At 41.0% G+C, this 24,571-nt stretch overlaps 1 protein-coding gene across 2 annotated transcripts in view; it reads left to right on the top strand.

Annotated features, from left to right (window-relative positions):
- The window catches only part of FXN (frataxin), a 40,985-nt gene that overhangs the window by 8,285 nt on the left and 8,129 nt on the right, over positions 1–24,571 (top strand). For both annotated transcript variants that reach the window (XM_033924874.1, XM_033924866.1), the window contains exons 2-4: positions 850–947; positions 8,655–8,775; positions 14,388–14,485. In XM_033924874.1, the coding sequence (XP_033780765.1) occupies positions 850–947; positions 8,655–8,775; positions 14,388–14,485 (317 nt within the window). The remainder of the gene's footprint in view (positions 1–849; positions 948–8,654; positions 8,776–14,387; positions 14,486–24,571) is intronic.

The following is a 24,571-nucleotide window of genomic DNA, read 5'->3' as shown; positions in this document are numbered from 1 at the left end:
GAGTCTTCATACCTGGACATTATTTTCTTTGTTGTTAATAAATCCTACCATTTATCAAAGCCATTGCAGTGACATTCCTGGCCATTGACTGCAGACCACAGCTCCCTCCACAATCTAGTACATGTTTATCCTGTCTAGCTGGTAAATGTCATAATGGTTGAGATTCCCTCTTCATGGGCAGTATGAATCACGCCTCCATAGCATTTCCTGCCACTAGCCATCCCAAAGAATGGAAGACCTGACCTGGAATTTGAGCCCATGAAATGATTCCAATTGACCATAATGGCATGAAATATATTTAATAGTTTTTATCAATATAATTGTTTTTTAAATGCTTGTTAGTGCAGCAGTTTCTTATGATCAGCCTGGTTACAATTATTTTCTGAGGACAAGCAGGATTAGGCAGTCATAAGCAAGTGACATCATCATGTGAGAGCACCAGCCCAGACCTGTTCTGAATAGCCCAGAAAAGAATTGATGACCCTTCTGAGAATACCAGCTTATAAGTTGTCTTTAATTTGTCATTAGGTCTTTTTGCTTTGATTTCTTATAACACGTTGATGAATATAGGAGAGAGAGAGCAGGATCTGTCTGTCTTATCTTAAGAAATGGTAAAGGCTGACATGCATGGCAGTTACCAGAAGGTGGGCAAGTTAGTACATGTACATGCTCAGAAAGGTATTCTGAGCTATTCAGAACATGTCTATGCAGATGCTAAAATGTGATGTCACCTATTTGTGACTGGCTTATCCCGCTGACTATGGCAAATTCACGTTACAGTAAGTAACTCAATTGATCTCATGACATGAGTTGGAAACATTTTCTAGCAGCTTTTTTTTTCTCTTTCAGAGTGTGCAGCTTCAACATTTACAGCAGCAATTCAACATTGGAAACAGGAATATTCTATTAACAAGTTTAAGGAAAGCAGGAAACTTGAGTAATGAAAGGTAAAATATTTTTTTCATGTTTTCTAGCATGTCTTCTGATAAATGCAGTTAAAAATGCATTAAAATAGGTGGGTTATTTGTTGTTGTTTTTTTACTGATTTACAAGGTCTTCTACAATAATTCTAAAACAACAATTCTAAAAATATTCAAAAGTTAATAGAGATGCTGGTGTTATGTTTTTGTTTCTCTTTTCCTTGTTCTTTCTATCCTTTCTACTGCCATGCTTTTCATTTAGTACTAGCTGATGCCCCGGCGTTGCACGGGTATTTAATTATAGCAATAACACTGTAAATGGATTCAAATAAAGATACTTTATAGTGGTGAATGAAATTATTTTTTTACAGCTTTATAAAAAGTACAATATTCAAATTATAATGTGAAATATTTGACAAAATGAAGACAATACAACACACACAAAACTTGATTATAAACAACATTTTTAGTTTCACCTCCAGGAGCAAGAACATATAAATTCTTGGGTGAAGAGACCCCCAGAACATATCACCCCAGGTAGTGAGGGATCTGCATACCAAGTTTCGTTCAAATCGGTCAAGCCGTTTTTGATTTACTGTGAGAATGGCAGCTGTTTACATTTTTTCCATTGACATGAATGGGTGAAATTTGATTTTGTGTTTGTAGCTCCACCCACGTGTGCAGGTGGGCCGCGAGACCCCCAGAACATATCACCCCAGGTAGTGAGGGATCTGCATACCAAGTTTCGTTCAAATCGGTCAAGCCGTTTTTGATTTACTGTGAGAATGGCAGCTGTTTACATTTTTTCCATTGCCATGAATGGGTGAAATCTGATTTTCTGTTTGTAGCTCCACCCACGTGTGCAGGTGGGCCGCGAGACCCCCAGAACATATCACCCCAGGTAGTGAGGGATCTGCATACCAAGTTTCGTTCAAATCGGTCAAGCCGTTTTTGAAGTACTGTGAGAATGGCAGCTTTTTACTTTTTTCCCATTGACATGAATGGGTGAAATCTGATGTTCTGTTTGTAGCTTCGCCCACGTGTGCAGGTGGGCCGAGACACCCCCAGAACATATCACCCCAGGTAGTTGGAATTACTGTGAGAATGGCAGCTTTTTACATTTTTTCCATTGACATGAATGGGTGAAATTTGATTTTCTGTTTGTAGCTCCGCCCACGTGTGCAGGTGGGCTGCGAGACCCCCCAGAACATATCACCCCAGGTAGTGAGGGATCTGCAAACCAAGTTTCGTTCAAATCGGTCAAGCCGTTTTTGAATTACTGTGAGAATGGCAGCTTTTTACATTTTTTCCATTGACATGAATGGGTGAAATCTGATGTTCTGTTTGTAGCTCCGCCCACGTGTGCAGGTGGGCCGCGAGAGCCCCAGAACATATCACCCCAGGTAGTGAGGGATCTGCATACCAAGTTTCGTTCAAATCGGTCAAGCCGTTTTTGATTTACTGTGAGAATGGCAGCTGTTTACATTTTTTCCATTGACATGAATGGGTGAAATCTGATTTTCTGTTTGTAGCTCCACCCACGTGTGCAGGTGGGCCGCGAGACCCCCAGAACATATCACCCCAGGTAGTGAGGGATCTGCATACCAAGGTTCGTTCAAATCGGTCAAGCCGTTTTTGAATTACTGTGAGAATGGCAGCTTTTTACATTTTTTCCATTGACATGAATGGGTGAAATCTGATGTTCTGTTTGTAGCTCCGCCCACGTGTGCAGGTGGGCCGCGAGAGCCCCAGAACATATCACCCCAGGTAGTGAGGGATCTGCATACCAAGTTTCGTTCAAATCGGTCAAGCCGGTTTTGATTTACTGTGAGAATGGCAGCTGTTTACATTTTTTCCATTGACATGAATGGGTGAAATCTGATTTTCTGTTTGTAGCTCCGCCCACGTGTGCAGGTGGGCCGCGAGACCCCCAGAACATATCACCCCAGGTAGTGAGGGATCTGCATACCAAGTTTTGTTCAAATCGGTCAAGCCGTTTTTGAAGTACTGTGAGAATGGCAGCTTTTTACTTTTTTCCCATTGACATGAATGGGTGAAATCTGATGTTCTGTTTGTAGCTCCGCCCACGTGTGCAGGTGGGCCGCGAGACCCCCAGAACATATCACCCCAGGTAGTGAGGGATCTGCATACCAAGTTTCGTTCAAATCGGTCAAGCCGTTTTTGCGTGATCGCGGCACATACACACACACACACACATTCATACATACATACACACATACATACCTCCGATTTTTTATATATATATATATATATATATATATATATATATATATATATAGATTGTATACAGCTTTAATGCCTGATATTAAAGACAGTATGTTATATGATAATATAAAGGTCTTGATTACATAGGTGGAAATAAGTGGGCACATAGCTGGCTGGGAATTTGCTTGTGGCATTCAGTTTTCAAACCCTACAGGCTTTCAGTTGGATTCAAGTTTGGGCTTTGAGTCACTGGAGAATATTCGCTTTCTCCCTGCTGAGCCACTCCATTGTTACATTTGCTTTCTGCTTGGGATCATTTTCCTGCTGTAGAATGAATCTTCTTCCCAGTCCTAGGTCAAGAGCAAGGTGGGAACAGGTTTTTCTCCAGGATCTGCTGTTTGCATGTTCCACTTTTCATCTTGATCTTTGTAGTCTTCCTTGGCCCCACACCATAATACCACTACAATGTTTTACAGTAGGGACAGTTTACCAGGATAGCATTTTCAGAAATGCTTCCTGTTCATGCGCAAGACCCAAGAGGCTGGCGGAGCTCCAAAGTTTCAATGTGTGGTTGAGACAATGCTGCAGGGATGAGGGATTTAAATTTGGTAGGAACTGGGCAATTTTCTGGGAAAGGGGGAGCCTATTCCGAAAGGATGGACTCCACCTTAACTGAGCTGGAACCAAGCTGCTGGTGCTAACATTTAAAAAGGAGATTAGTTTAAAAGCTGCTCTAAGATGAAGGGAAAGCCAACAGTCTCCCTGGAGCAGATGGCTCGGTATGGAATATCCTTGAAGGATACAGTCTGTTCTCGTTATTCAAGGTAGTATGGTTCCCGGGAAAGTCTGTGAACCACGAAATCGCAAATAACAAAACACTGTCTCTATGGGAAAATACAGGTTAGTAAAGTGAACTCCAGATCCTATTGGGAAAATAGGGTTAGGTTCAGCATCCCTTGCATGCCTCTCCCAGGCTTGGTGTAAGCACTGGTAGTCCAGCGGTGAGCTGTTACAGAAGCAAAACCTTCTGTCTTCCGAATCTGTAAAGCCTACCTTTAAAAGCCCTGTTGGTCCAGCATTGAACTGGGGCAGGAGCAATCTTCCTACACTCCTCCACCGTGCAGAGATGCTATCCAAAATGGCTGCCATGAGTTCCCATGGCAATCTCACTCTCTCTGAGTCATGCCATCTCTGGCAGCTGTAGGTATGTTTCTGAGGTAGAGTGCACATAGGGGTATAGCTGTGTCGCATGGCTTCCTCTCGATTTGATGTAGTGAGAGTATATAGGAGTAGGGACTCCTCTGGAGATTGTGCACTGCCCTATCTAGAACACAGATATGGCTGTGGAATGGAGTTCCTTTTCAGGTGTCATACATAGCTCCTTCTCAACAGGTTGACTTCGGGGGTCCCTCTTTGGATGATGTGAGTAGCGCTTTATCGGTCAGAAGGGTACTGTCCCTTCTCTGGTTGTGGGATGGGGAGTGTGATTCCCACTCTGATGGTAGAGCTCTTTTTCATTGTTGGATGTAGAGGCTCCATCTTTGGGGGTAGGACATTGTCTTCTGCAGCCCTTGTCCTGTTCTGTTTCTCTGGGGAGCTTATTTTCCTTTCTACTGACTGGGTGCTGCTGTATCTTAACCGGGTTGGTGAGGGGTGTGGCTATGCCGTTGGCTGTTATGGCCTGTTGAGCATTACATCATTTTCAGTGCCCCACCTTCTTGGCCTGTTGCATGCAACTCTGTCTTGGCTTGTTGAGTGTATCTCTTTTTTGATCCACTAGCTCAGCTATCTCTTGTGTGTGGCAGTGATGCCCAATTTCTGTCCAGCACTCAGTGTTTCTTCTCTGAAGAGGAAAGTGCTTCTTTTATGCCTCCTTGGCTTCACTGTTTTCTGTGATTCCCATTATGAATGCAGGCTATAGAGCTATCGCTCCTGCATCTGTGCAGCTCATTTCTCTCTTTCTTTTGGAGTTTGGCTGCATCTCTATCTGGAGAGCACAATTCCTGCATCAAGAAGACATGGCTCTGTCTCTGTCGGAGATGTGCAGCTTCCTCTCTAGGGGTAGAGCGTGATTCTTGTTTGCCTGTTCAGCGTCCATCTCTCTCTGTTCATGAAGTGCAAATCCATCTTACTGTGGAGCACGTCAACCTACAGCCTGGCTCCATCGTTGATTGTGGAGTAGTTCTCCCTGCTGTCTCTGCCAGCTCTGTCTTTAGATGTACAGCCCATATTTACCTCTTGTCTTCTCTGTCCAACTTGGCTCCATCTGTTTGTGGAATGCATATTCAACTTGGTATCAGTGCAGCACAGTTTTCTATCTGTGGGGGAAAATAGACTCCACATGCCACATTCCATTTCTGGGGAGGGGGGGACATTGTCTTCTGTGGGACACAGTGTTTCTTTACTGGCACAGGTCCTTCTCTATCTGAAAAGACAGCTCAGCCTCTGTACAGATGGCTCCTGTATCGTAAAAGGCCAATACAACACAGCTCCAGGTTAGGTTTTGAGGAGCTTCTCCTGCCTGTACAGTGCAGCTTCCTTGGTTGTTGAGCACACCTCCACCTAGCTGTGCAGCATGTAGAGCGTGACTGCACCTGGCTGTGCAGCACGGCTCAATCAATAGGGGGGGTCAATGGAGCTTCATTTCTGGCTGTTGAGCAAGCTCTGTCTGTTGGGAACAACTCCATTTGTGGCTGTTGGGAGTGGCACCTTGTCAGGCTGCCAAGCGTTATGTGTATTAGGCTCTGAATGTTGGACACAGTCCGCTGCTCCATTCCCAATTTTGAGTGCAGGGTTTATTATGGGCATCAGGCTAGGCATTGATGGATGCTCTGTCTCTGGGTGCTGTAGCCATGCTTTTCACACCTGGGTGGTATGCCTGTTTTGTCAGTTGTATGCTTTTTCATGGTCAGGGTAGTTCCTGGCCTTTTGGCTCACCAGTGCTACAATCTGTAGCCTTTCTTGGGGCTAATGGTTTCAATTGGGCCTGTTCTTTGGCCCTTTGGAGGGCTGCCTGATTTAGTCTTTTATTCTACTCAACGAGTTGTTCATTATCCCACCTCAATGATATAGCTAAACAGTCCTCCCACACATCTCTGGATTCATCTGTTGCTGATGACGAGGAAGAAAAATTTTATATCTTACCTGATGATGATTTTCTTTCCTTTAGTCACAGGAGATGAAGATTGTCTTTCCTTTAGTCAAAGGAGATGAATTCAGAGTCCCACCCTGCACGTTTTGTTTGGTTTCTCCTGTAGGTGTTGGGTCTTCTTGTTGCTTTGCATTGGATTTGTTGGCAGCTTTATAACTCCGGGCTGTGAGGAGGGAGTTCTATGCCTATTTGTGCTCTTTGATTGATTGTCCATCTGCTTTGTTAGGAGAAATACTGGCTGACCAGGGAACTTGCCGAACTGCCCAGAAGTCATCTGACTATGGTGGTATAGAAGAATAAAGTTATTATTATTATCCTATAAGATAACTTAGTTTGGTTTTATCTCCACCTGCTGGTAGATGGTCATAACACATGTCTCCGGATTCATCTGCTGTGACTAAAGGAAAGAAAATTATCAGGCAAGACATAATTATTCCTTCTTCAGTGGTTAATTTCATGTCACCCAACCATATAGTCAATATTTCCCTAGTTTCAGAAACTCCTGGAGTCCTTTGAAAGCCATCGTAGGCCTCATAGTGACTTGCCTTAGTTTCATTAATCCATGGCTATTGACTTTGTCATGATCAGGCTGTCCCTCCAATGTCTTGATGGTGCCCAACTATTTCCTCGTTACAGTGATTGACAGAACAGAGCTCCAAGGGATAATACAACACATTTATATTTGCTTATAGCCTTCCAAAATGTGTACCATTTTTAAATGAGCTTTTTTTCTCCAACATGCTTTTTATTCATGAATCCTGGAGGAGTCCTTAACTGGAGCCTCCCTGACGAGTGTGCCCTGGGCTACACCCTTCTTGTCCTTCCCCTGCTGAATCACATCTCCCCTGGACCAGAGGAAAGGGTTTAAGGTAGTTCCATAACTATGACGAGGGAATGGTATCTCCCTTTAGACTCTTTTACACTGACTTAATGAGGGAGTAGATGGAGACTGAGAACCACTGAACTACTGACAGTATGGACTTGAGGAATGAAAATATCAAGTTAAAGGAGAAATTAGATCTTACTCGTTAATACTGGAGAATTATTCTTTAGATTCAAATTTAGCCTGCATATAAGAACATATACATGTTACATTTAAATGATGCTAATGAAACTAAAAACAACATTGATACACACCAATATCAAAGGTTGCTGTTTTAATATTTGCATACATCTATGTATACTGGCTGGTTTGTGTGGCTTCTGTTCTTGAACAATAAGTGCATTGTGTCACGACTTAGGTTTTCTTACCATGCATGAAATAACACATGGAGAAATCTAGGTTACTGTTGCAAAATGATTTATTCTCTGCAGCTCTTCAGGACCTGGAGTAAAAAGAATGCAATGTAATATAACATAGTAGATGATGGCAGATAAAGATCTGTATGGTCTATCTCAGGGGTGTCAAAGTCCCTCCTCGAGGGCCGCAATCTAGTCAGGTTTTCAAGATTTCCCCCAATAAATATGCATGAGATCTGTTACCATACCACGAAAGCAGTGCATGCAAATAGATCTCATGCATATTCAGGGGGGAAATCCTGAAAATCCAACTGGATTGCAGCCCTCGAGGAGGGACTTTGACACCCCTTGTCTATCTGGTCTTTCTAACAAGATACCCTAAGCTATGCGCTTATGATGTGATACTACGTATATAGACTTGATTTGTCCTTGCCATTATCAGGGCACAGACCATAGAAGTCTGCCCAGCACTGGCTTTATTCCCCAACTACTGAAGCTGTCATTGAATCCCCACTCCAGTCCATATTCTGTGATAGTGCTCCAAATTATAGAAGCAATAAGACTTTTTATATACAGGAAAACTGATTCATACATCCTTGTAAACAGTATTTTTATTTATGATCTGTAAATATGAGTACGGGTGTTAGGTACATTTCATAAGAAGACTCTTGCAAACGAGGTTTTCTGGTTATCTGATACAGTGGGTTACCTTCTTTGTATGTTTAGACCCTTTTGAGAGGCTTTGATAATCCACAGTGTGTATAATATAAATTTTGACTCATTTTTTTATTCAGCCATTGGGGTCTAATTTTTTTTATTTATTTATTAAAACCTACAGAGAATAGAGGAATTTATCCTAGGTTACTTATATCTAGCTCTCTTATTTCTGTGTGTTCCATAACGGTACAAACTCCCATATTAAGGATGTTTCTGCCAAAGTTGTACTATTCATCACCCCCTGTTGACTGGGAGATAATTTCCTTGGTCTGTATGAATTTCTCATTCCTTCAGGTCGGTGGTTTTACCTCTGTTTCTCTGCACAGCATTCAGAGTTTGTGCCCTGCCTACCCAAGAACATCAAAAGAGCTTGAAATAAGTGCCCTTTTCTCATCTTGCAGTTCGTTGGATGAAAGCACATATGAAAGACTAGCAGAAGAAACCCTGGATTCATTAGCTGAATTCTTTGAGGACCTTGCAGACCAGCCATACACACCAGATGACTATGATGTGGTATTTGGGGTATGTTTATGAGTTTCTTGTCTAGGGTGAGGCTAGAGACTGAAATATTGCTCTGCTTTGGACAGATGGCTATGCAAACAGATATGAAAAAAATAAATCTTGCTTGGCTTTAAAGCCCCCCTTCCTTGAGTAGGATAATTGTACAGATAACATGTGTCTCTCTTTTAATGCAATGCTGCATTAAATAAGCAATATGAGACTTTGAGCCTGCAGGAGGTTTATCATACTTATTCAGTGTAATTGTATAGCACCAGATTTTTCAAAAACTTAAAAGTATGTGTATGACAATTTATCCCTAAAATGTGATGTTTTCTGAGATATTCCATTAACTGAAATTCTGGATATTAGTTTCCTATTAATTGCATCAGTGGTTCAATTAAATGGCTGTGTGGAAAAAGGTGGATATCCTGGCCTAGTGCCTTCTTTTATCAAGAAGGTTTCAGTGAGGTGACAATTAGCTAGAATTCTAGCTCTAGGAGATTAATATATGGGCTGAATATTTTAATAGTTTGATAATCCAGAGTAGTTTAGTGTATAAAACATTAAATACATCTATAAACCAAACTGTAAAAGATTTGCAAATACAAGCCAATAAGAGTCCAGAGTGCATGAGCCAGAAGCCCAAAAGAGAAGAAGAAAAATCTGATCCTGCTCCCAAGAAAAGTTTAAATGATATCGAAAAATGTATGAAAGTTTAAAAGTTGATTTTTTTTCTGTTCTGATTTGTGGGCCCAGGCTTAGAATAACTCAAGCTATGCACAAAATTGGCAATAATTAAATGTCTATAAAAATAAATGTCTCTGACTTATTACACTTCAAATTCATGCTGGCCTCTTTCCAAGCTGCTCTCTCACTTGTAGAAGACGACTATTACACCCATTTGACTGATTCCCTTGGATCCAACCCTCCCCATATCTTTGCCATGCTCAACTCTCTACTAAAAGTGCCCTTACCTCCAACTCCTCCTTCGCTTTCTCCACAGGCCATGGCTGAGTACTTCCATAAGGTCCACAAAATTAACCTTGAGTTACATTACATTAGTGATTTCTATTCCGCCTTTACCTTGTGGTTCAAGGCGGATTACATAAGAATTGTTATGATCTTAAGAAGTACATATTGATAAGATATTAAGAAGTACTTAAGGAATAGTTTGAACATTTTCTAATTTGCTAAGGAGTAGTTATTCTGACAACAGACATGAAAGTAACTTTAATTTTAAACCCCCCCCCAAAAAAAAACATAAAATGGAATGCTTTTATGCTTCACATATATTTTCTGATATATGTTATCATTTGTTCATTTCTGATCTCAAGAAGATATTTCCTTCAAAAGCTAATCAAAAATATACTGAATTGTTGGTTCAATAAAAAAAGGTATCATCATATTTTCTTTTCTTAAATTAGAAAAAGAACCTCAGGCTGGATATTAAGAAAACAGAAAACAAGCTTATGCAGTTTGAGGGAAACCAGGAATACCTTTAATGGACAAATGAGAGGAGAGTGTGGCGTAGTGGTTAAAGCTACAGCCTCAGCACTCTGAGGTTGTGGGTTCAAAGCCCACTCTGCTCCTTGTGACCCTGGGCAAGTCACCTAATCCTCCACTGCCCCAGGTACATTACATAGACTGTGAGCCTGCCTGGACAGATAGGGAAAATGCTTACCTGATATGTAACCTATTCCGAGCTCCTTTGGGAGGACAGGTTAAAAAAAAAAATATCAAATAAGCTTCCTATGTGTTAGAAAGCAAAACCCAACGTTTCCGCAGTAAAGGGATAGCAACCAAAAGCAAAGAAAAACTGCGGAAATAATGTTCATGATACAGGATTCCATCCCAACAGCGGAAAGTACCACATCGATTATAACCACATATGTGTTGAAAGTCCGTGTTTTGGCTAAACCGTTTTCCTCAGTGGGGTCCCAAAACATAAGGATTCGATGGTAAAAACAAATGTCCTTCAACTTCAGAATCGGATGTCACAGTTTCATATCCACATTTGTTTTTACCATCAAATCCTTATGTTTTAGGACCCCCTGAGGAAGGCGGTCTAGTCAAAACATGGACCGTGTTGGGTCCCTTTCTTTCAACACATATGTTGTCGACCAACTTGCCTCCAGCCTGCACTACTGACTCTCTGTTGTCCCCTGCCACCTTTTCCTCCTTCCCAGAAATCACTGAAAAGGAAACTGCGTGTCTTCTTTCCTCCTCCAAACTCAGTACCTGTTCCTCTTATCCCATTCTCGCCTGTCTATTGATCACAATCTCCCCAACTTGTCATCCCCTCTATCTGCCATATCCTCAATCTATCACTCTCCACCACAACTGTACCCAACGCCTTCAAACACACCATAGTTATACTGCTCCTGAAAAAACCATTGCTGGACCCTACCTGCTCCTCCAATTATTGCATATCTTCCTTCTTATCCAAACTACTAGAACGAGCTGTTCACCGCCATTGTCTTGATTTCCTTTTGGTTCAATCTATCCTTGACCCCCTTCAATCGGGCTTCTGCCTCCTTCACTCTAGGGAAACTGCTCTTGCTAAAGTCTCCAATGACCTGCTCATGGCCAAATCTAAGGGATTCCACTCCATCCTCATCCTCTATTTGCGGCATTTGATAATGTAGTCAGTTTGTCTCAACTTGGTTCTGGAGTACCCCCTTGCCATTCAGGTTTTCAGGATATCTAGAACGAATATGTATGAAAGAAATGTGTATATAGTGGAGGCAGAGTATGCAAATCAAGTTTATGCATATTCATTGTGGATATCCTGAAAACCTGACTGGCAAGGGGGTATTCCAGGACTGAGTTGAGAAACACTGCGTAGATCACAGCCTACTCATTGATATACAGTCTTCACTTGGGTTTCAGGGCTCTGTTATTTCATGGTTTTCTTCCTAATTTTCCTGTCACACCTTTAGCGTAAGCTCTGGAGGATCCTCCTCCACTGCTGTTCCGCTATTAGTTGGCGTACATCAGGGATCTGTCCTGAGACCTCTTCTTTTCTCCATCTACACTTCTCTCGGTGCTCTAATTTCATCCCATTGGTTCCAGTTCCACCTCTTTGTTGATGATTCGCAAATCTACCTCTCTACCCCTGAAATTATGTGAATCTAGGCCCGAGTCTTGGCCTGCCTATCTGATATTGCTACCTGGATGTTTCTCCACCATCTAAACTTAAACATGGCCAAGACTGAACTCCTTACCTTTCCTCCTAAACCCGCCTCTCCCCTTCCCCCATTCTCTATAGCTGTGGAAAACACTCTCATTCTCCCTGACTTGTCGGCTCACAACCTCAGGATCATCTTTGACTTGTTGCTCTCCTCCTCGCAGATCCAACAGACTGCCAAAACTTGTTTCTTTCTCTATAATATTTCTAAAATCCTTTCCTTTCTGAGCACACTGCCAAGACTATCATCCATGCTAAGTAACCTCTCGTCTGGATTACTGCAATGTGCTTCTCGCGGGTCTTACGCTAAGCCATATCTCCCCTTCAGTCTGTTCAAAATGCTGCTGTGCATCTCATATTCTGCCAGGGCCATTATACCCATATTACTCCTTTCCTCAGGTCGCTTCACTGGCTCCCTGTTCATCTCTACATACAATTTAAACTCCTCTTACTGACATTCAAATGTACTTGCTCTGCAGCTCCTCAGTATCTCTGCTATCTTATTACTCAATGTACTCCTCCCCAGAAACTCCTCCTGTCAGTACCCTTCTCCTCTACTACCAGCTCCCGTCTCTGTCTCTTCTACCTTGTTGCGCCGCATGCCTAGAACAACTTGCCTGGCTCATTACTTCAGGCTCCATCTCTGGCAGTATTCAAATCCAGACTGAAAGCCCACTTATTTGAAGTTGCATTTAAATCCTAACCCTACCAACATATCTGTCTGTAATCCTCTCAATAGTCCCCTACTACCTCTCTAGCCCTCTCTAATTCCATTTATGAGCACTAAGCTCAGGCTCCCCTTTGTTCTATGCAATTCCACCAGAGTCTTATACAGGGGCATCAATGCCTCCTTTTTCCTACTGGCCATACCTTTTTCTTTGCACCCTAGCATCCTTCTAACTTTCTCCGTCACCTTTTCAACCTGTTTGGCCACTTTAATATCATCTCATACAATCACACCCAAGTCCCGTTCTTCTGTCATGCACATAAGTTCTTCACCCCCTAATCTGAACCGTTCCCTCTGGTTTTTGCAGCCCAAATGCATGAACTTTCATTTCTTAGCATTAAATCTTAGCGACCAAATTTCAGACCAGTCTTCAAGCTTTGCCGGGTCTTTCTTTGTGTTATTCACACCATCCGGGATGTCTGCTCTATTACAGATTTTAGTGTCATCCACAAAGAGGCAAATCTTAACCAACAGCCCTTCAGCGATATCTTTCTCAAGAATGTTAAAAAGAACAGGCCCAAGAATAGAACCTTGAAGCACACCACTGGTAACATCCCTTTCCTCAGAGCGATCTCCATTGACCACTGCCCTCTGTCGCCTTCCACTCAATCAGTTCCTTACTCATCCCAAGGGCACGCAGTTTATTAGACGTCTGTGTGAACACTGTCAAAGGCTTTGCTAAAATCTAAATACACCACATTTAGCGCACTCCCTCTATCTAATTCTCTGGTCACCCAGTCAAAGAAATTGATCAGATTTGTCTGACAAGACCTACCTCTAGTAAATCCATGTTGCCTCCGGTCCTGTAAACCCCACTGGATTACAGAAAGCTCACCATTCTCTATTTTAAAACCGTTTCCATTAATTTGCTTACCACAGAAGTAATTCCACTTTTGTGGAGAGGGACCACATGTTTCAAGTTTCAAGTTTATTAGGATTTTATATACCGCCTATCAAGATTATCTAAGCGGTTTGTTTTTTTTTTACAATCAGGTACTCAAGTATTTTCCCTCTCTGTCCCGGTGGGCTCACAATCTATCTAACGTACCTGGGGTTATGGAGGATTAAGTGACTTGCCCTGGGTCACAAGGAGCAGCGCTGGATTTGAACCCACAACCCCAGGGTGCTGAGGCTGTAGATCCAACCACTGTGCCACACATCCACCCTTCTCCAGTCCTCCGGTACCACTCCTTACTCTAGAGAAGAATTGAAAAGGTCAGTCATCAGAGTCACCAGAACTTCCTCTTTGTACCTTCAGCACCCTCGGATATACACCATCCAGCCCCATCACCCCAGCCCCCTACAGCCATTTCCCCTAATGTAGCCTGTTTAGGCAAAATGTAGCCACATCAGGTGGTTGTTTTAATAAAATTGTCTGCTCCTACATCTACTGGTCAGCTCTGTGTTTGCTGCTTGGATTTCTTGCAGATCATCTCCTATGGACTTTTCCTCCAGAATTTGTCCAAACCTTTTTTAAGCCCAGCTCCACTAACTACTGTTACCACACCCTCCAGCAATGAGTTCCAGAGATTAACTATTTGTTGATGAGACGTTGAGAGTAGTGGTGGCTGCTATACATGACATGAGTTGCTTCATACTGGCCAGATGGCAACCAGGGGGGACCATTAAGTTTAAAGATGAACAAATGTGTGTGTATGTATATAAAATATTTATAGTCACAGTTGTTAATGTTGTTACTATATGTTCTTTCAATACTAGAATGGAGTATTAACTGTTAAATTAGGCGGAGAGATGGGGACCTATGTAATCAATAAACAGACCCCAAACAAACAGATTTGGCTATCATCACCTACCAGGTATGTAAGCATTCATATACTGCTAATCCTCTGCAGGGGGGGGGGAGCAAAAAACTCAAACCAGAAACCAGATTATTTTCTCTCCCATTTTATTCTCAAGAACAAAAGTGGAACATGGGAAATTGAGGATTTATTTTTTTTAAACCTTTCTTTGAAAATATTTTCTCTCTTAGACTAATATGTGGAATGCTTTCCAATACATGTATTAGTTTAAAATATTTTATTCTCTCAAAATGTTTTGCTTATGATAACAATTTTTAAGAATGTAAGACCATGACAGATATTAAAGAACTTTAAGGGCTCCTTTTACGAAGGTGTGCTAGCGGTTTTTGCGCATGCACCTGATTAGCGCGCGCTAGCCAGAAATCTACCGCCTGCTCAAAAGGAGGCAGTAGCGGCTAGCGCGCAAGGCAATTTAGCACGTGCTATTCCACACATTAAGGCCCTAGCGCACCTTCATAAAAGGAGCCCTAAGTCTTGAGTGGAGAAGTGGGGTTGCCTTTATCTTGTTTAAGAAGCTGGCCTGTGTTTTGAAATATACATAGCATGTCACCAAGTGGACTCACAAAAGTACAAATCTGTTCAAAGCTTTAGTTTGCTGGAGTTCTTAAAAATAGCATCCAATTTTGAACTTTCATTTTTATCTTTTAGACATGATTCTAATTAGAGATTTACAACATTTATACTAGGATCTTTTTTGTTTAAATAGTGTTTCAGGTTGTATGTTTGCTTCATATTATGTTGTTTTAACAGATAGTTAACTCTTTTTATCACCTATTTTTAGAGATGAGAAAGCAATCTGAAAAGGAAATTGCTTCTAAACTACAGAGAAATCTCAGAAATTTAAATTCTTCTTTTTTTTTAGCCTAAATAATGCTGACTACAGGAGCACACTTTTTAATTTCAGATAATAAAATGTAAAGCATCTATTTAGTATGGCATTGATGGTTCTTATTTACAGCTCCATTTAATGGATATAGCAGAATTAGAAATAATGGATATAGCAGAGTTAGAAAAGGTTATAGATAGAGGGAATGGAAATCCTCTCATATGAGAAAAGGCTGAAGAAATTAGGGCTCTTCAGCTTGGAAAAAAGACAGCTGCGAGGGGATATGATTGGGTCTACAAAATCCTGGGTGATATTGAACAGGTAAAAGTAAATCTATTTCTCACACTCAAAAGACCATGAGACACTCAATGAATTGTAACGTACGCAGGTGAGACTGGACTCATTTAGAGCACTGGTCTTTGACCTAAGGGCCACCGCATGAGCGGACTGCTGGGCACGATGGACCACTGGTCTGACCCAGCAGCGACAATTCTTATGAAATTACATGGAAATACTTTTCAAACAAATAGGAGGAAATATTTTTTTCACTCAAAAAATAGTTAAGCTCGCTCGTTGCCAGAGGGTATGATAACAGTGGTTTTCACAGCTGGGTTTAAAAAAGGTTTGGACAAGTTCTTGGAGGAAAAGTCCATAGACTGCTATTGAGGAAGATACAGGGAAAGCCACTGTTTGCCCTGGGATTGGTAGCATGGAATGTTGCTACTAATTAGGTTTCTACCAGGTACTTGTGACCTGGATTGGTCACTGTTGGAAACAGGTTGAACGGTTGGTCTGACCCAGTTTGGCTATTTTTATATTCTTATGTAGATTTAGTAAATGGCTCTCAATACTCGACACTGAAATAAATAATAAGAACAGAAGAATTGCCATACTGGAACAGACCAAAGGTCCATTAAGCCCAGTATCCTGTTTCCAACAGTGGCCAACCCAGGTCCCAAGTTCCTAGCTAGATCCCAAGTAGTAAAACAGATTTTATGCTGCTTTTCCTAGGAATAAGCAGTGGATTTCCTCAAGCCATCTCAATAATGGCCTATGGACTTCTCATTTAGGAAATTATCCAAGTCAACCCCACTAAGCTAACTGATTTCACCATATTTTCCGGCAACAAATTTAAGAGTTTAATTATACATTGTATGAAGAAATATTTTCAACAGTTTATTTTAAATCTACTACTTAGTAGCTTCATTGCATGCCTCCTAGTCTTTCTGTAAAGATTGAACAAGTGATTCACATGTAACCTTTCTACACTGCTCGGTATTTTATAGAAATCTATCATATTACCACTGAACTGTCCCTTCTCCAAGCTGAACAGCCCTTGCTGCATTAGCCTTTCCTCATAGGGAAGTTGTCCCATCTCTTTTATTATTTTTGTCACCTCTGTACCTTTTCTAATTCTGCTATATCTTTTTTGAGATATGGCAACCAAAATTGCACCCAGTATTCGAGGTGTAGCTGTACCATAGAGCGATACAAGGGCATTATAACATTTTCATTTTTGTTTTCCATTCTTGCATGATAATTCCTAAGATTGTATTTGCTTTCTTAGCTGCCACTGTACATAGAGCTGAGGGTTTCAACGTATCCTCAACAATGACACCTAGATCCTTTAACTAGGCAGTGACTCCTAATATGGAACTCTGCATCATGTAGCTATAATTTGGGTTCCTCTTTCCCACATGCATCACTTTGCACTTGTTCACATTAAACATCTTCTGCCATTTTGATGCCCAGTCTCCCAAGGTCCTCTTGCAATTTAACAACTTTGAACAACTTTCACTTTGAACAGCAAATTTAATTATCTCACTAGTTATTCCCATCTCTAGATCATTGATAAATATGTTAGAAAGCAGCAGTCCCAGCACAGACCCCTGGGGAACCCTACTATTTAACGTTCATCTAAAAAGCTGTGAAAATGTATCGGAACACAAGTGTATTGTTTCTATGATTCATACAACGGAGGAAAAGCCTCAGAACTAGAAAATGACACAGTGGCTGTTACCCACGGCTAGCCATGAGTAACCCACCGAAACAGAGAGAGAAAAATAGTGGTCGCCTGCGGGAACAGGGACAAGGCCATTCACCGCCTCGTGGAGTGGTGAATGGTCATGTCTCCGCAGTGAAGTAAGGGATAGTGCGGGCATCGCACGGTCCAGCAGCCCACGATCGCCACCATCCTGCCATCTCCCTCCCTCCCTTCCTCTCACCTTAAGTGGCCAGTTTCATTTTTCTTCTCCCAGCGGCTGCTTGAGTTGAATCTTCTCTGACGAAACTGGAAGTTGCATCAGAGGAGAAGATTCAGCTCAAGCAGCCGCACGCGACTTGTTGAAAGCATGCCGCTGGGAGAAGAAAGATGAAATTCGCCACATAAGGTGAGGGGAAGGGAGGGAGGAAGATGGCCGTACGGTGGCGATCGGGCGGGAGGGGGCTGCTGGACCATGCGATGATTACTAACCTTAGCAACAGTAGTGCACAACATCTTAAGAAGAAATTCTAGTTTAACTTTGGTAATTAAGTAAACATATTATGAGTCTTTATCCATTTGCAGTAGCAGCTGTGAAATTTGAAGGGAAGATTTTGTATACAGACAGCTGAAAATATCCTAATGTGTAATTGTTCCACAGTGATATTTAAGTAAATGGAAATACTTGGCATGCTAGCCCTCTTGAATACTTAAAAATCAAGTTCAAGAATCATGTTGTAGGTGATACTTGTGGACCAAATCTCTTGCCTATACCTTCCTTCAGTGTTGGCAGCCATCAGTAAAAGTGAACACTGGCATATCCTTAAAGTCTGTAAAAATAATTTTCTGTTAATAAAACGTAACAGAAACAGAGGGGAAATTATGTGCATGAGGGCATAGGGACAGAGACATAAAGAGGAGATACACGGGGATGGTATATGGACACGGTGGGGGCAGTGCCAGACACAGGAGGGAGTATATAGATACAGAAGGGAGATATTATAAATTGGGAAAAATAGGAACACAGAAGGGAGAATGTAATGTAATGTAAGATGGTTTGTGCGGATGGGATCAGATGGCTCGCGAAGATGGGACGGGGAACTGACGGGGGACCAAACTGACAGGGACCGAGCTCGTGGAGATGGAAACAAATTTTTTCCCCCGTGTCATTCTCTACTCAGAACCCTGTTAGGGAGAAAACCCTCGTCCAACTGGAAAGGGCAAATAACTTCATAGGCATAAAAATCTCCATTGATCAATAGAAACTCCTCACAGGTATTCAATTAGCAGAAAAATCTTTGTTGTTTTACAAATCACGGAAGAACATCTCGTAGATTTTATAATATTTAAGTTTGTAAATCAAATCACTATAACATCGCGAACATTGAAATAACTAGATTAAAATTTTATCTTCAAATGTGTGAAGGCAGCAATGTTGGCATCCCCACCAGTTATGTCTAAGCGTTTTGCCTTGCAGCGGCTTCAGAGAATTATTATTTTTTTTTTTTTATAATTCTTTATTCATTTTTAAACTTTCAACAAGTGTACAATATAAGTAATACATAGATTTACTAACATCACTTGATAAATCTATCAAGATCATAACAAAGGTATATATATCTAAACCCTTCTTCCCCCCTCCCTTTCCATACAATTATTTAATTGAATCAATCTTTGTCATATTTCTTTTTTTACATTTTTATTTTTTTTTTCATTTATATAAACCCTCCCCTTTCCCTTCCAATCATAAATAATGTTAATAAAATGGTGTTTATTCATTACAAAACAATGTCAATGGCCCCCATATTTCATTAAACCTTTTATAATTTCCATTTTGTATTGCTATTGAACGTTCCATTCTATATATGTGACATAGTGAATTCCACCAGAAATTAAAATTAAGTCTTGTGTGATCTTTCCAATTTGTAGTAATATGTTGCATGGCAACTCCTGTCATAATCAATAAAAGTTTGTTATTACTTGCCGATATCTGACTCTTTTTCCTCATAGATATGCCAAATATCACAGTATCATAAGTTAATGCTACAGGATTATCTAATAAAGAATTTATTTGATCCCAGATCGAATTCCAAAAGGCTAATATATAGGGACAGAAAAATAAAAGATGATCCAAAGTCCCTACTTCAAGCTTACAATGCCAGCATTTATTAGACATTGAACTATTTAATTTTTGTAATCTAACAGGGGTCCAAAATGCTCTATGCAAAAGAAAAAACCAAGTTTGTCTCATAGATGCTGACAGTGTACATCTTATTCTCCAAGACCAAATTTGTGGCCATTGAGATGCCAAAATTTGATGATTAATCTCAATGCTCCAAATATCCCTAAGACCATTTTTAGGTTTTTTATTAACCAATTCACTAATAACTTTATACCACTGTGCGGCCTGGTGACCCAGAAAATCTGCCTGGAAGCATAAAAATTCCATGCTGTATTGAAAATTTAAAGTTTTCCATTCAGGGAACCCTGCCTGAATGGCCTGCTTCAATTGCAACCATTTATAAAATTGTGATTTATTCAGTCCAAATTTATTTTGCAATTGTGTAAACTCAAGCATTTTTCCATTTGAAATAACATCATTTAAAGTTCGTATTCCTGCATTTAACCAATGCCTCCAGACAATCTTAGTTCCGCCAATCTGAATCTTGGAGTTTAGCCATATAGATTGATTTGTCGATTTACTAATAGGAATTTCAGTTAAATTACTTACATATCTTAGAGTTTTCCATGTATCTAATAAAAGTTTATTTTCTTTATACAATCTGGGCATCTTGATACTGAGAATGTGACAAAGATGTAAAGGAGACAGGAGTCGCCATTCCAAGTATAACCAATCTGGAGTGTATTCAATGAGATCTGGGAGGACCCAATACATACCTTGACGTAAAATATAGGCCTGATGATACCTATAGAAATTTGGGAAATTTACCCCACCCTCCTTAATTGATTTCTGTAAAGATACCAAAGCAATTCTAGGTGTTTTGCCAAGCCAAACAAACTTAATAATTATTGCATTCAATTTTTTATAAAAAGAGTTCTGAAAAAATACCGGAATCATACACATTTGATAGCAAACCACAGGCAATATCATCATTTTTATGGTTTGAACTCTTTCCCACCAAGATATATGTAATGGGTTCCATTGTTCACATAATTCCGAAACCTTTTTTAATAAAAGTTTTTCATTTTCTTTTACTGTATCTTCTATTGAATTTTTAATCCAAATTCCTAAATATTTTAATCCATCCTCTTTCCATACAAAAGGAAATGAATCAAACATAGATTTTATGCAATGCACATTAAGCGAAAGAATTTCAGATTTATTCCAATTGATTTTATATCCCGAAAACATTCCAAATCTTTCAATCAATTCTAACAAACATGGTATAGTTGAACCTGGATTGCGCAAATATAATAAAATATCATCCGCATAAGCAGATAATTTGTATTCCCATTCTTTCAAGGGAATACCCTGTATCCCCTTTGTCTGATTAATAGCTATCAATAAGGGTTCTAAAACAATATCAAACAGCAAAGGAGATAATGGACATCCTTGTCTAACTCCTCTATGTAATTTAAAACTCTCAGATAAATTATTATTAATGTATAATCTTGCCATAGGGGAGCTATACAAAGTTTTAATCATTTGAACAAAACCAGGACCCACACCAAACCAATCCAAAGTCTGATACATGAATGACCATTCTACCCTATCAAAAGCTTTTTCTGCATCTAATGAAAGAGCAAAAGCTGGTTCATTCATCATTTTAGTTAAATTTAATGTATGAAATGTCAATCTTGTATTGTTAGAAGAATGTTTGTTAGCAATGAAACCTGTTTGATGTACATCAATTATGTAAGGAAGAGCCTTTGCCAATCTTAATGCCAGTGTTTTAGCCATTAATTTTCCATCAACATTAATTAATGATATTGGCCTGTAATTTGAAACCATAGTGGGATCTTTATTTGGCTTTGGCAAAACAATCACCATAGATTCTGCCATAGTACTTTTAATACAACCTTTATTAAGTTGAAACTGATATAAATTTAGTAAATAGGGTAATAAATAATTTTGAAATGTTTTATAGAATTCCACAGTAAAACCATCCCCACCTGGAGCGGATCCAACTCTAAGAGACTTCAATGCTGTTTCTAATTCTTTTAATGATATAGGTTCTTCTAAACTTCTTTTTATATGATCAGGAAGCTTTGGACCCTCAAGAAGATTTAAAAATTCCATACCTTTTTGAACTTTATCAATAGAAGACTCGGAAGAATACAACTCTTTGTAAAAAGCCAAAAATTGATTTAAAATGTTATTAGTTTGATTATGCATATTTACTTTCTCATCTTTTATTGCACTTATTTTTATTCTTCTCTTTTTTGCTTTAAGATAATTTGCAAGTAAACTTCCTGCCTTATTAGATTTTCCATAATACAAGGTTTGCAGAGAAAACAAATCTTTCCTTGCCATTTTTGAAGAAATTTCATTATATTTGCCTTTAGCCTTTAATAAAGTTTGCAAATTTTCGTGATTCCAATCATCTATTAATTTGGATTCCAGCAATTTAATTTCTTTTTCCAAATCTGAAAATTGTTTAATAAGTTGTTTTTTAATATACGCAGAATAAGAAATAATATTACCTCTTATAGTAGCTTTAAATGCATCCCATAAGATTTCCGCATTAATATCTGCTGAGGTATTTATTTGGAAAAATTCCAAAATTTTTAACTTAATTTCTTCAAGAAAAGTTGAATCTGAAACCAATGTATTATCCCAGGACAAGCAGGCAGCATATTCTTGACTGATGGGTGACGGCACCGACGGAGCCCCGGTACAGACAATTTTAGAGTGATTGCACTCTAAGAACTTTAGAAAGTTCTAGCTAGGCCGCACCGCGCGTGCGCGAGTGCCTTCCCGCCCGACAGAGGCGCGCGGTCCCCAGTTTTCTTAATTCCGCGGAGCTAAGAAGACGCGTGTTTCCAACGGCTGTTGGAAGTTTTTTCCTAAACTTATCACTTGCCTTCCCGCTCGCGCGTATTTTTCTTTTCATTTTATTTCTTTCTTGTTCTTTTACCGTTTGTAAAAAAAAAAAAAAAAAATTGTTTTATTTTTTTCACTTTTTATTGACTACCCCGGCGGGGCCTGTTGGCACCATCGAAGCCTCCGGCTTCGATTTTGCTACAGCGGTTTTTCCCTTCATGCCCCCGTCACCGGGTTTCAAAAAGTGTCAGCGGTGTGCGCGCCCTATATCTCTCTCCGACCCGCACAAGTGGTGCCTTCAGTGTCTGGGTCCGGACCATAGGGCTGACACCTGCACCCGCTGTAGTTCTTTACAAAAAAGAACTTTAAAAAACCGACAAATTCAACAACGAATTCTGTTCGGCACCGACATGGAAGTTGCACCAGTATCGACATCGGCAACTTCATCCAAATCGACACCGACTGTCTCGGCACCGACAGATACATCGCCGACGTCGATCCCTGTAGGTAAGCCGGCTAAGAAGCCTTCCCCTACTGTCCTAGGGCCACCAGTCGAGCATGCAGTGAGCCAAGTCCTGCAGACTGAGCGCCGGCCCCGTAAACGCTCCGCTCCCATTGAAGTCACTGCCTCGTCATCGGCATCCACTTCACCCGAGCGTCGAGCGGCACCGAAGGTACCGAGCAAGAAAAGAACGGTACCGGTGCAATCGGGACCTACGTTGGATGAGCGCATTGCCTCTATCCTCCAGGTCCAGCTTAAACAGCAACTACAAAAATTGCTCCCGGCTCTGTTGACACCGAATCCTCCAGGGTCGGTACCCAGTGAGCCTTCGGTGCCGACCGTCGATCAACCCCTTTTATTGACATCGACTTTGTCGGCACCGCACAAATCCATGTCCATGCCTATTCTATCAGCGGAGCCGAAACGACGTTCTGCTCCGGACACTTCTGAACCGGTACCGTTCTCTGAGCCCCGTACCGTTCCACACTCTCCTGGTACCGTCTCCAACCGTTCGGGGAAATCGGTACGCAAGACTAAACATGTTGGCACCTCGACTCCACTTTCTCAGGGCCGTCTCCAATCGGTACGGGACCCTGATTTATGGGATGACTCGGATGATCACCTCGGTACCGAGGAAGATTATTCATCTGAAGAGGAGGATCTATCTGTGCAAGACCCTGCTACTAAGCCAGAGCACTCCTCCTTTACCAAATTTTTAAGGGAAATGTCAGACACCCTTTCAATTCCTTTGGAGTCTGATTCTAAAAAGTCCAAGGCATTCTTAGATGCCTTGGACTTTGATCATCCTCCTAAGGAGTTCTTAAAGTTGCCCCTCCATGATATCTTGAGGGAAACTTTCTATAAGAACTTGGAAACTCCCTTAACCATCCCGGGAGCCCCAAGAAAATTGGAATCTCTTTATAAAGTCATTCCAATTCCAGGATTCGACAAGCAACAACTTCCCCATGAATCCTTGTTGGTGGAATCAACCCTGAAGAAGTCTGTAGGTGCCAGTGTTTACGCCTCTGTTCCTCCTGGCAGAGAAGGAAAGGCCATGGATAAATTTGGAAAGCGCCTTTACCAAAACGCCATGCTGGCCAACCGTTCAGGTAATTACGCATTCCACTTCTCGTTTTACCTGAAGCATCTCATTCAACAGGTGACCTCTTTTCAAAAGTACATTCCGGACCGTAAGCTTCCTGCTTTTCAGCAATGTACTTCTAGTCTTTTGCAACTAAGGAAGTTTATGGTCCGTTCCATTTATGATACTTTTGAACTGACGTCACGGGCCACTGCTATTTCTGTAGCAATGAGAAGGTTGGCATGGCTACGGGTCTCAGAACTGGATGTAAACCATCAAGACCGACTGGCCAATGCGCCTTGTCTTGGGGATGAGCTGTTTGGGGAGTCCATGGATACCGCCACACAAAAGCTCTCCGCGCATGAGACTAGGTGGGACACCTTGTTGAAAAACAAGAAGAAACCTCCTCCTCCTCGTCCATTCAGGCAACAACCTTCTTATCAAAGAAGGTTTTCTGCTCGCCCAGCTCAGACTCATCCTCCTCAACCTCGCAGGCAGCGTCAACAGCAGCAACAGGCTCGTCAACAACAACAGCCTGCTGTAAAACCGGCTGTTCAACCTAAGTCTACACAGCCCTTTTGACTCTCTTCTCGAGAACATTGCCAGTCTTCCTCCCTCATGCCTTCAAACTCAGCCCATAGGAGGTCGACTCCAGGTTTTTCTGTCTCGATGGGAAGCAATTACCTCC

Source organism: Geotrypetes seraphini, chromosome 1 (genome assembly GCF_902459505.1).
Source record: "Geotrypetes seraphini chromosome 1, aGeoSer1.1, whole genome shotgun sequence".
Lineage (NCBI taxonomy): Eukaryota > Metazoa > Chordata > Amphibia > Gymnophiona > Dermophiidae > Geotrypetes > Geotrypetes seraphini.
Note: the sequence above shows the minus strand (reverse complement) of the source record. Positions and strands in the feature narration are given on the sequence as shown.